This window comes from Eulemur rufifrons, chromosome 8 (genome assembly GCF_041146395.1).
Source record: "Eulemur rufifrons isolate Redbay chromosome 8, OSU_ERuf_1, whole genome shotgun sequence".
Classification (NCBI taxonomy): Eukaryota; Metazoa; Chordata; class Mammalia; order Primates; family Lemuridae; genus Eulemur; species Eulemur rufifrons.
The window spans coordinates 115,773,685-115,786,413 of record NC_090990.1 but is presented as its reverse complement, the minus strand read 5'-3'; the positions used below and the strand labels follow the sequence as shown (position 1 = coordinate 115,786,413).

At 34.5% G+C, this 12,729-nt stretch overlaps 1 protein-coding gene across 3 annotated transcripts in view; it reads right to left on the bottom strand.

Annotated features, from left to right (window-relative positions):
• The window catches only part of WDR47 (WD repeat domain 47), a 56,189-nt gene that overhangs the window by 18,922 nt on the left and 24,538 nt on the right, over positions 1-12,729 (bottom strand). For 2 of the 3 annotated variants that reach the window (XM_069479055.1, XM_069479056.1), the window contains exons 6-9: positions 11,689-11,815; positions 6,380-6,558; positions 3,349-3,606; positions 218-293 (exon numbers count right to left, since the gene is read on the bottom strand). In XM_069479055.1, coding sequence (XP_069335156.1) covers positions 218-293; positions 3,349-3,606; positions 6,380-6,558; positions 11,689-11,815 — 640 coding nt within the window. The remainder of the gene's footprint in view (positions 1-217; positions 294-3,348; positions 3,607-6,379; positions 6,559-11,688; positions 11,816-12,729) is intronic. The other variant, XM_069479057.1, reaches the window with a different exon arrangement.

Below are 12,729 nucleotides of genomic sequence, written 5' to 3'. Positions count from 1 at the left end.
TGTTGCCCAGGCTGGAGTGCAGTGGCTATTAATAGGCAGAATCATAACACTCTACAGCCTCAAACTCCTGGGCTCAAGTGATCCTCCTGCCTCAGATTCCCAGGTAGCATGTGCCACCACACCTGACTAAAATGTTTTTTTTTTTTTAATTTAAAGTTCCTTAACAAAATTTGCATGCATATATGAAAACAATGAAACTCCTTCCCCAAAACATTACCTCTTCCCCTCTTGACCTTGATAGAGTCCCTGAAGAATCTCCAAGAGATGGCTTAATGACCGAATGTTCTGATGAGCTGTGGGAGTAGAAATTCAAATAAAGTTTACTTTAAATATCAAAACAGAAAGTAAATTAATTTATCCTTTCAATCACTAATTTTTCTTTTTAGCAAATGACCCTCACTGACCCCAGTTAAAATTACTCTCTAGAGACATTTATTAAGATGCTCTGGATCCAGTGATTCCAAAGAAGTTGTAAGGAGTAGGTGAAAAGCTATTCTGGAAATAAGATTAAGTCAAAATACACATATTTTATAGTGAAATGTCAAGTACCCTTCCTCAGCTTAGTTCCAGAATTCTGTTTGCTATGCTGAAATTCTCTTCCAGGCATGAACGTGGAGATTGCTATTTAGGAAAATAATCTGGCCCAAGAGAAAAAACTAACAGAACCTGACAGTTGAGAGTCCCTTATTAAACAATGTTTCCACTTAATCACTTTTTGGGAGGCCAATGGGTAGACAGATCCACTCACAATACGTAGTCCTTCGTTCCAAACAGATTTTTTTTAATGCTTCACTCTTTACAGACAAAAGATTTCTAGATGGGGGGAGGGGGGGGGGCGGGCAGAAAGAGAGAGAGAGAGATATTTCTAGATACTTGAAGAAAGCCTCCTAGAAAAAAGCCAGAGACTAAAACAAACAAAAAAGAACTTAGAAGAAGAGAGGCAATTTAGGGAACAAAAGCTCCAAAAATATAATTAAAAACCTTAGAAATATAAGAGGAAATAATGAATCCAGGAAACAAAGGCAAGATCTATTTAGAAAAAGAAGAAGAAAAAATTAGAGAATAAGAAAGACCTCTTAGAAAATTAAAATATGATAGGGAAAAAATCCATAGAAAATGGAGATGAGAAAATTGTTAAATAAATAATAATTTTTCAATTTCCCAGAGCTTAAGTTTCCAGCTTAATAGGGCCCATGAAATACCCAGCAGAATGAAGGAAAACAGACCCATTCTGAGACATACTATCATGAAGTTTCTGACTATCAGGGAAGAGAAGTACCTGAAAAATTCCAGAGTGGAAATAGCAACAGGCCTCATACAAAGGATGAGGACTCAAAATGGCACCAGACTCCTTAATAAGAAAAATGAAATTGGAAGATCACGCAGCAATGCCTTCGAAATGCTAAGGAATGATTTCCATCCTAGAATTCTATACCCAGCTTTACTTATAAATCAAGTGTTAAATGTACTAAATACATTTTTAGACATGCAGCGTCTCCGAAACTTCACTTCTGATGTACCCCTTCTCAGGAAACTACATGAGGTCCTGAAAGGGAATCCAATACAGGGAAGAGGCAAAAGAAATCTCAGGAAACAGTGAAGAAAGTCCCAGGATTCTCTAGATCTATATATGAAATGACCTACGAGCAGGAGTGAACCTGGAGGGATGGCTACCACAGAAAATAAATGGAATAGAGAAATTATCTCATATTTTTTACTATAATGAGAGAAGTTTTATGATTTTCAAAAATGCTTCAAAGCATTTGCAGATAGTGACATATACTAAGAAAATTAAGCATGTGCACACACACGTACACCAAATTGGGACAATTATTGTCCCCAGGAAAAATGAGAAGTTGTATGAAAAAGAAATGTAATCATATTACACTACATGACCCAGTTGTAAATAACATTTTCATGATCAAAGGAATGTTAACACTGAATACTGATCTAAACAAAAGTTGATACATATTGGAAAGAAGGGGGTAGACAAAATGAGGGTATTGCGGCTAAGGAGTCTGGTAGAGAATCAATGGATCATAACAAAATATGGCCAGGCACAGTTGCTCATGCCTGTAACCCTATTGCTTTGGGGTGCCAAGGCAGAAGGATCACTTGAGCCCAGGAGTTCAAGACCAGCCTGGGCAACATAACGAGACCATGTCTCTATAAAAAAAAATTTTAAAAATCAGCTGGGCATGGTGACACATGCCTGTAGTCCCAGCTACTCGTGAGGCTGAGGTGGGAAGATCACTTCAGCCCAGGAGTTTGAGGTTACCGTGAGCTATGATTGGGCCACTCAAGTCTGGGTGACAGTGTGAGATTCTGCCTCTTAAAAAAAAAAAAAAAAGGTAATAGTAAAAAATGTTCAGAAATGTGGAAATACACAGCAAAAGAAACAGAAATGGATCAAAAATGGTAGCCTACAGGAAATAAAAACCATGAACAAAGATGGGTTTTATTTTAAGCCTTGAAATACTATTTGTCTTTTAAAACCATTATTGTATACTACACTGATAAAAAATTAAATTTTAAAATTTGACCAGAGGTAGAATGAAGGAAAAAAATAAAAATTAAAAAAATAAAAAAACAAATTTTAAAATTTGAGTTCTAGTTTTAGGAGTATTCAAAACAAGTATTACAGGAACTATAATGAAGAAGCAAATGCTAGATAAATGTATGCTCAAAGATAAAACTGGAGTTTTTTTGACACTATTTATAAGCCTAATTCCTATAAGAATCCAAATGCCAAAAGCAAGTTATGCATTTTCTTACTTGATCTTAGCCAAAAGCTGAAATGATGTCATGCATTTTTAAATGAACCACCCTGAAAAGTGTTTTATGCTAACAAATGAAGAAAATGCTCCCTAACTATTCCCATTGCATAATTAATACTTGTTTACTAATGATAGCAAGATAAAAATTTTCCCTGACTAGTGAAAACACAAATATGCAAAGTCTTCAACTGTTGTAATTGCCAGAGCTGCCAACGCTGTCTTGCTGCAATCACTCCACCATATTGTAAAACATCTTCCAGTGTTCTGAAAGTCTTTGAGTTTTATTTGAGATTATTTGTTGAAATATACCAATGGCAAGAAAAAAGAAAACCAGGAAGATTTTCTGAAGTGAGGAAGCAAACAAAATAATAGAAGGAAATAAAGATATAAAGAGACTCAGAAGTTGGTAGAATAGAATATGGATAAATGAAGGCAGACTAGAAAAAAATTTGGTAGGTAGTAAGCTCCAAAAACTTTCATTTATAAGGCTCCAAAGAGAATTCAACTTTCTGTGTTTGTATTCATTAGTAGATAGTTAATATTTCCAGATTTTTCAAAGTTAAGTACTTACATTTGGTTTCCACAAGGTGATTCCTCCAGAAAAGGTATGTGATTTGTTGATCCAGGATTACGAGGAGTGCTTGTGTGAATATTTGAAGTCTCATGTGTTAATCTCTGACTAGAGTCTTGGGGTGGTGTAGCAAAACTAGTCATAGAAGAACTATTAGATCCATTGCCTTTGCTCCCATTACACTGCTGGTTGAGCACTGACACCTCATTACCAAGGCTATCCATTCCAATATTTAATTCACCAAGCTTTTGAATGGACCTATAAAATTAAACAATGCAATTATTTTAAAATAAAAACTTCACTACATTCCTAATGTATAGAAGGTTAAAAGCTTGAGAAGGTAAATATATACACATATAATTTATGGCAAATTTAGTATTAAAAATTACCGTCATCAGCTTAAGACATAACCAAGATACTGGAAGAAGATCCAAATTTTCCCATAGTGTAACACTGCAAAGGAGATAGGCATAATGGGTATCATAGACTTTTTAAAGGTAGCTTTTATAATAAAAACTAGAAAAAAAATCTGTTTCTTCCCCAGTATAACTTTGGTTAAATTTTCAATTTGAAATTAAGTTTTCAAAAATAGTCAATAACAGTATCACCACTACCAAAATTTTCACCAATAAAACAAAACAAGCCATTTTCATTCCATCTGTCTCGAGTAACATCACGTCAACTAAGAAATGGATGAGTAGGCCATGATGAAAAAAAGTCAAGTGGCATCCCTTATTATTCACACATGCACTCGTTCATTCATTCTACAAATACCATTTGCCAGTCTCTGATCCAAGCACTAGGGAGATAAAACAGAGCATAACAAGTTAGCATCAGGGCCTCACCCTTAACAAATAGTCCCTCCATCAGGCTAGCCTGACTCCTTATGTTGGGCTCAAGGCTACAAAGGGCATAAAGAGGAAACTGGAGGGCTCTCTTAAGACTTAGACCCAGAACTAGTCAGGCATCACTTCATCCAGCCTAGATTCAATATAAGAGAGGACTAACACAAGGATTATTGAGAGGTATTATGATTCATTTTATTTTCTAATTTTCCTACATTAAACCTTGTATATGTGTATTTTTAGGGTATAAAAAAGACTTTAAAAATCAGTTTAAAAAAGCAGTTCAATATTATTAAAGGAATTGGCAGCTTTTATTAAGTATCAGTTAAAAATTTTAATTAGGCAGCATTTTCCAAATTGTGTTCTGTTAAACATTAATCCCGTGAAATGCTCCCCATAAAAAAAGGGTCTGAGGTCAAATAAATTTAGTAAATACTAAGTATAAAGAGTCTTTAAAATGCTAATACATCAGTTTGACTTTCTTAAAGTGAGGTGGGATAGGGGAGGGGAAGAATATGCCTAAAAATAAATGTCAAATCAGTAATGCCAATTATTAGTATTAATAAAAACAAAAGATTAAGAGGTATAAAATAATGATACAGAACTATTAATAAAAATCCTATCATGCTATAGTTGATTTTTTTCAGTAAGATCCATTATATAACATGACTTATTTCTCTTCTTTCTGTGCCTCTTGGAAGGAAGAAGTAAAATATAAATCTGGAAACAATGATCGGCTACAAGAATAATTTGGAAGAATAAGACATTTAAAAAAAAAGTACTTTTTAATTATAAATTCTATCTCCATTCAATTTGTCCTTGATATTAGTCAGGTACGTCTTGGTACAGGCTCAAATATTAAAACTAAAGAGTCTAGAAAAAAATATTGTAACACTAAAGAGTTATTTACCTTTTAATGTAATTTGAAACTCTGATTGCTAAAGAAATTGAAAACAGCCGTTTAACAATAAATATGTTCTGAACTGAATCTAAATTAAAAGAAAGAATTTTAATTCTATTTATAATTGTCTTTAAAGGAAAGATGAATCTTCTTGAATAGTTTAACTTTTTTCCTGAGGAAGTACATCCCTACCACTATTGGAGTCACTGCTAGCTACTCTGCTTTCACTGAAAAATAAGTTGGTCAGGAAGTCAAACTGCAACCATGACTTTTACAGCTATGAAGAAGACATCCAAAAACCAGAAGTGGCAATTCATCAGATGAGGATAATTCTGACAAGCCACTGACTTGATCAGAAGTGATAAGAAAACAATCCGCAAAGTGAATGTTGAGAAGCCTACTAGATTCTTGAGATCACCACTATAAACACTCTGTGTGAAGGTTTGAAGACAGGATCATTTTCAGGCTCATTGACTTGCACAATGCTCAGAGTGTCAAGCAGATTACCTCTAATATTATTGAATCAAGTGAAGAACAGCCAGTCACCATCGCAGTCACCTAATCATAATCATGATGATAGCCAATGTTTATGGCATGCTTCCTATGTGCCAGGAACTGTTCTAAGTACATTTACACAGTAATATATTAACTCATTTAATCTTCCAACAACCCTTGCTCATTTAAATATATATATTCTATTTTATTGATTTTTAAAAATACACACATATATGTATATGTGTGTATACATTATCTCCTATAACTAAAAACAATATAGCTCATATTGCTTTGGCAGAAATCATAAGAAAGAACCATTTAAATATATTGAATCCCAAAGAATCTGTAGGTTTATGTACTTATTATAACAATAAGAATAACAACTGAGTGCTTACCATGTGCCAGTTACTATTCCAAGCACTTTACATAGAGTAACTCAGTTAATCTTCGTGGTAACCTTGTGAAGTAGATAAAGGAAACAGACAAAAACAGAGTAACTTCCCCTAGGTCTTCAGCTACCCTGGGACAAAGCTGGATCTACCTGGCAGTCTTCTTCCATCCTGTGTACTGAACCACCACACTCTCCTACTCTAGTTGCTTAGGAAAGAAGGACAAAACTAGATGAGCCCCAGAATGCTGTGACTGGAAGACAATATGTGACTCCATGTTACCTGAAACATTTAAAAAGCCTTAAAATTTCAAACTATACATGGTAAGTAGCAGTTATTGCATACTTTAAATAGCTTTCAGATAATTCCTTATATTTTTAAAAAATGACTTAAAGACCAACCTATTAAGGAACTGTTCAGTAAGATTCTGCTGCTGATCAGGACCATCCTCCTGATTGACACCTCCTTCGAGCAACATCTGTTGGTATATCTGTCGCTGTTGCTCCTTCTGTTCTAAATGCTGTTGATAGCGTAATCTTTGCCTATAATATTCTTGAAATTGTTCTGTTGAATCTCGAAGCTTAAAAATATTAGAAAAAACAATATATTTGAGCAGACTATCACAATATATGTTTTTACTCAACAGGATCTTTTATAAATGCTGAATAAAATATACAATAGCTATATTTAACAATTACAAAATAATGTATCACTCTTTGAAAAATATCATATCTATAAGTCTTAATACTCAAGTAGATCAGTTAATTTGCTTTATTCTATAGCAACAAAATAACCAAAATGAATGATTGCCTTGCTTCCTTGACTAATCCAAAATAAAAATAAAAATTATACGGGTTATAAGGGTGACATGGTCAAAGAATATGAATGTAGATACAGACTAATACAAATTTGGCATTTCTTTAAAAAGAAACACATACTGAGGTACTGCATTAATATTTAATAAACACATAAATGGCCTAACAGGTTTTTATTTTTTTGGAGACAGGGTCTCACTCTGTTGCCTGGGCTAGAGTGCAGTGACACAATCTTAGCTCACTGCACCTCAAATTCCCAGGCTCAAGTGATCCTCCTGCCTCAGTGTCCTATGTAGCTGGAACTACAGGCATGCACCACCATGCCTGGCTAATTTTTTTTTTTTTTTTTTTTTTTTTGGTAGAGACTAGTCTCGAACTACTGGTCTCAAGCAATTCTCCTACCTCGGCCTCCCAGAGTGCTAGTGTTACAGGCGTGAGCCACTATGCCTGGCCTCTAATAGGTTTCTATAGAGAGAAACATGAAAGTTCTCTCAAAAACATGCTTCAAATGTCCTTTCACAAGAAAGAATAAATATACAAAATTTTGCAGTCTCAACATTTCATCCTTCAATAAGGACTTTTATAAGAACTGTATAGCACTCAAACTTACAGGACTGAGATATTTAGTGAATTACAATATTGGCAAAGAAAAACACCCCGGCCAACTGAGTCTAGTCATATTGCATGGATCATGTGTACTGGTGTTACCCTGGAACAAATCAATCATCTCTAAAATTGACTGACACTGACAAAAAGCTTAACCAACAGTCTTGTACAGCTATCTAAAGCTAAAACTGTCTCCCCTTTCCAGGAAATAGGAATAATTCTTCTCTATTTCATAACTTATAGCAATAACTCAGACAAAATTATCCACATGTACTTTTTAAAAACTACATTTATTATGGTAAAATATACATAAAATTTGTTGTTTTAATCTTTTTTTTTAAAGAGATGGGGTCTCACTACATTGCCTAGGCTGGCCTCAAACTCCTGGGCTCAAGCAATCCTCCCACCTCAGCCTCCCAAGTAGCTGGGACTACAGGCTGGGTACCACTGCACCCAGCTCATTTTAACCATTTTAAGAGTACAATTCAGTGGCATTAATTACATTCACAGTATTGTGCAACCATCACCACTATCTAGGTAGTTCCAAAACTTTATCTCCCCAAACAGAAACTGTGCAAACATTAAACAATAATTCCCCATACTCTTTTCCCCTCATCCTTTGGTAACCTCTATTCTACCTTCTGTGTCTATGAATTTGCCTATTCTAGATATTTCATGTAAGTGGAATCATACAATATTTGTCCTGCTTAATTCACTTAGCACGAGGTTTTCAAGGTTCATCCATATTGTAGCATGTATCAAAACTTCATTTCTTTTTATAGCTGAATAATAGTCCACTGTATGTATATACCACATTTTGTTTATCTATACCTCTGTAGATAGACACTTGGTACTTACATAAGGATGGACATACATCCCAGATGTATGAGATTACTTCTGGACTCTCAGTTTTATTCTACTGGTCTACATGTCCATCCTTACCCAAGGACCACCTGTTTGGATTACTATAGGTTTTTTCAAAAAAACTGGAAATCCCTTATCTTGTAATGTGGTAAGTTTTAAAATCATGAAGAATGAATCTTATGATTTTGTTCTTTTTCAAGATTGATTTCGCTATTTGGAGCCCCTTGTAATTCCTTATGAATTTGAGGAATGGTTTTTACATTACTGTAAAAGAGGCTATGGAATTTTTATAGGGATTACATTGAATCTGTAGATCGAATTGGGTAGTACTGACATCTTAACAATATAAAATCTTCTTATCCATGAACACAGGATGTCTTTCCACTTATTTAGGTCTTCTTTAATTTCTTTTAGCAATGTTTTATAGTTTCCAGTGTATATGTCTTTACCTCTTTGGTTTAATTTATTCCTAGGAATTTTATTCTTTTATATACTACTATAAATAGACTTGCTTCTTAGTTTCCTTTTCATATTGTTCATTGCTGGTATACAGAAATACAACTGATTTTTGATCTTTGCAACTCAACTGCTGAATTTGTTTATTAGCTCTAGTAGCTTTCTTGTGAATTTTTTTTTTTTTTTTTTTTTTTTTTGGGTGACAGGGTCTCACTATGTTGCCCAGGCTGGCCTTTAACTCCTGGGCTTAAGTGATTCTCCCACCTCAGACTCCTGAATAGCTGGGACTATAGGCTTATGTCAACACACCTAGCTTTTCCTGTGAATTCTTTATGATTTTCTATATAGGTTCATGTCATCTGTAAATAGAGATAGTTTTATCTCTTTTTTTCCAATTGGGTGTCTTTTATTTCTTTTTGTCGTCTAACTGCTTTGTCTAGAATTTCCAGTAAATGTTCAGTAGCAGTGGTGAAAGTAAGCATTATTGTCTTTGTTCCTGATCTTAAGGAGAAAGCCCTCAGTCTTTCACTATTGAGTATGTTAGCTATGCGTTTTTTATAAATGCCCTTTACCATGTTAAGGAAGTTCCCTTCTTAGTTTTCTGAGAGTTTTTATCATGAGAGGATATTAGATTTTGTCAAATGCCTTTTCTGCCTCAATTGAGATGATCATGTGGGTTTCTTTCCCCTTCATTCTTTTTCTCTTGAGACAGAGTCTCACACTGTTCCCCTGGCTAGAGTGCCGTGGCATCAGCCTAGCTCACAGCAACATCAAGTTTCTGGGCTCAAGCGATGATCCTCCACCTCGGCCTCCCAAGTAGCTGGGACTTCAGATGTGCACCACCATGCCCAGCTAATTTTTTCTATTTTTAGTAGAGACGGGGTCTCATTCTTGCTCAGGCTGGTCTCGAACTCCTGACCTCAACCAATCCTTCCGCCTTGGACTCCCAGAGTGCTAGGATTACAGGCGTGAGCCCTCATGCCTGACCCCCTTCATTCCATTAATGTGATACATTACATTAACTGATTTTCTAATGTTGAACCACCTTTGAAACCTAGCATAAATCCGACACGGTCACAGTGTATAATCCTTTTAATATGCTGCTGGATTTGGCTTGCTAGTATTTTGTTGAGGATTTTATTAATAGCTTCTATATTCATAAAGGATATTGGTCAATAGTTTTCTTGTACTTTCTTTATCTGGCTTTGGTATCAGGGTAATGTTAGCCTCACAGAATGAGTTAGAAAGTAATCCCTCCTCTTCTATTTTTTTGGAAGAGTTTGAGAAGGATTGGTGTTAACTCTTCTTTAAATGTTTTGTATAATTCACCAGTTAAACCATCCGATCCTAGACTTTTCTTTGTCGGGAGGTTTTTGATTACTGATCAATCTCTTTACTTATCATAGGTCTGTTGGGATTTTCTATTTCTTCTTGAATCGGTTTTGGTAATTTATGTGTTTCTTGGAATTTGTCCATTTCACGTAGGTTATCTAATTTGTTGGCTGACAACTGGTCACAGTATTCTTAGCCCTTTTATTAATGTAGAGTCAACAGTAATGTCCCCACTTTCATTTCTGATTTGTCTTGTCAATTTAGCTAAAAGTTTGTTAATTTTGTTAATATTTTCAAAGAGCCAATAAAACTTTTGGTTTTATTGTTTTTCTATTTTCTATTTTATTTATCTCCCCATCTAATCTTCATTACTGCCTTCCTTCTGCTAACTTTAGGTTTAGTTTGCTCTTTTTCTAGTTCATCAAGTCATAAAATTAGGTTACTGATTTTAGATCTTTCTTATTTCTTACAGTAGGCTTTTATAGCTATAAATTTCCCTCAAGCACTGCCTTCACTGAATCTCATAAATTTTGGCATGCTGTATTTTCATTTTCATTAGTCTCTAAGTATTTTCTAATTTCCCCTGTGGTTTCTTCTTTGACCCACTGGTTAAATGTGTGTTGTTTTGTTATAATTTCCACAAACATATGAATTTCCAGTTTTCCTTCTGTTATTAATTTCTAGCTTCATTCCACGGTGGTCAGAAAAGACACTTTGCATGATTTCAGTCTTTTAAAATTTACTGAGACTTGTTCTATGCCCTAACATATGGCACTTAAGAATGTTCCATGTGTACTTAAGAAGAATATATATTCTGCTGTTCTTGGGTGGAGTGTTTTATATATGCCCATTAGTTGGTTTAGTTGGTTTATAGTATTGTTTAAGTCCTCCATACACTTATTGATCTTCTATTTAGATATTCTATCCATTATTGTAAGCGGGGTATTGAAGTCTCCAACTATAATTACAGAACTATTTCTCCCTTCAACTCTGTCAATTTTTGCATCATATTTTGGAGATCTATTATTTGGTCATATCCACATGTACCTTTAATAGTAATTTTTCTAGTTGATTCCTAATATTTAGTTGAAAACAAAAAAATTATTCAACTTATTAAAACCACTTACCGACCCCTTTGTAAAATTTATACCCTACTTTACTTTCCAATACAATTTCCTCTCAAAAAAACCAAAGAAAAATAACCTGAAACCCTAGACATAGATAAAAATCTCATTTTATATTATAAATATCTAATTTATTATTCATTAAATCTAATTAGTAAAATTTTTACTAATTATTAGTAAAAACTATATTACTAATAGATTTTTAAAATGCAAACTGGCCATATTTAATGTAAGCTCAATTATTTGAGTTCTTAAACATGTAAAACTGTGGTATTTTAGATTATTAATAAATTCACTTGTTAAAATTGCTCCAAAATACACAATGACAACTAAATACACCATATATTCTATTGGAGAAAGGAGAGAAAATGAACTAGTAATAAAATCTAGACATTTTCATTCTCTTTCCTACTCTCAAATGTTAGAAAATTCTTTTTAAATCCAATCCAAGAAAATATTATTACTTCTTACAAACAGACAACTCTAAAAGACACTAAGTATAGTAAATATTACCTCATTTTTTTCTTGTTTAGCTGGTCCTGGATTCTGTGCTCCATTTGCAGGCTCTTTTTCTGAAACTGAACTCTGGCCTAAGATTTCACTGCTGATAGGCCGCTGTGCCTCAACAGGTGTATCACTTCTTCCAGAAAGGTGCAAAAAAACCAAAAAGGCAGAGAGGTAGGTGTAAAGGAAAATACGTTTTAGTTAGAGGATTTTAATTTTAAAAAAGGAATATTTAGTCTAAGTGTTTATCAACTGAACAAAAATAAATTTATTTTTCTTTCTTAAGCACACTACAAAAACAGTTTTTAAAAAATAGAATGTGTTCTTAATACAGGAGTACTGGGTTGTTAAGCAAAGAGAGTAGGATCTCCAGTCTAAAATCAGTTGTGTAGCCTTGGGACAGTCACTTATATTCTCTGGGACTGAGCTTCATTTATTATAGGCTAATGAATATGAATAATAAATTGGATGATCTAATGCCTAAATTCTCTTCATAAAATCTAAACTTTTTTTTTTTTTTTTTTTTTTTTTGAGACAGAGTCTCACTCTGTTGCCCAGGCTAGAGTGAGTGCCGTGGCGTCAGCCTAGCTCACAGCAACCTCAAACTCCTGAGCTCAAGGGATCCTCCTGTCTCAGCCTCCCGAGTAGCTGGGACTACAGGCATGTGCCACCATGCCCGGCTAATTTTTTCTATATATATTTTTAGCTGTCTATATAATTTCTTTTCTATTTTTAGTAGAGATGGGGTCTCGCTCTTGCTCAGGCTGGTCTCGAACTCCTGAGCTCAAACGATCCGCCCACCTCGGCCTCCCAGAGTGCTAGGATTATAGGCGTGAGCCACAGCGCCCGGCCTAAAATCTAAACTTTTTATACAAACTTCTCCTCCAGAATTTTTCTATAGAATTTTAAGAATTTTTGAGATTTTATTAAAAGACTTCCTTTGGTTAAAAGCTAAACATACATCTTTTCAATTTATTTATTTTGAGACAGAGCCTCCCTCTTTTGCCCCGGCTCCACTGCAGTGGAATCATCATAGCTCACTACAACCTC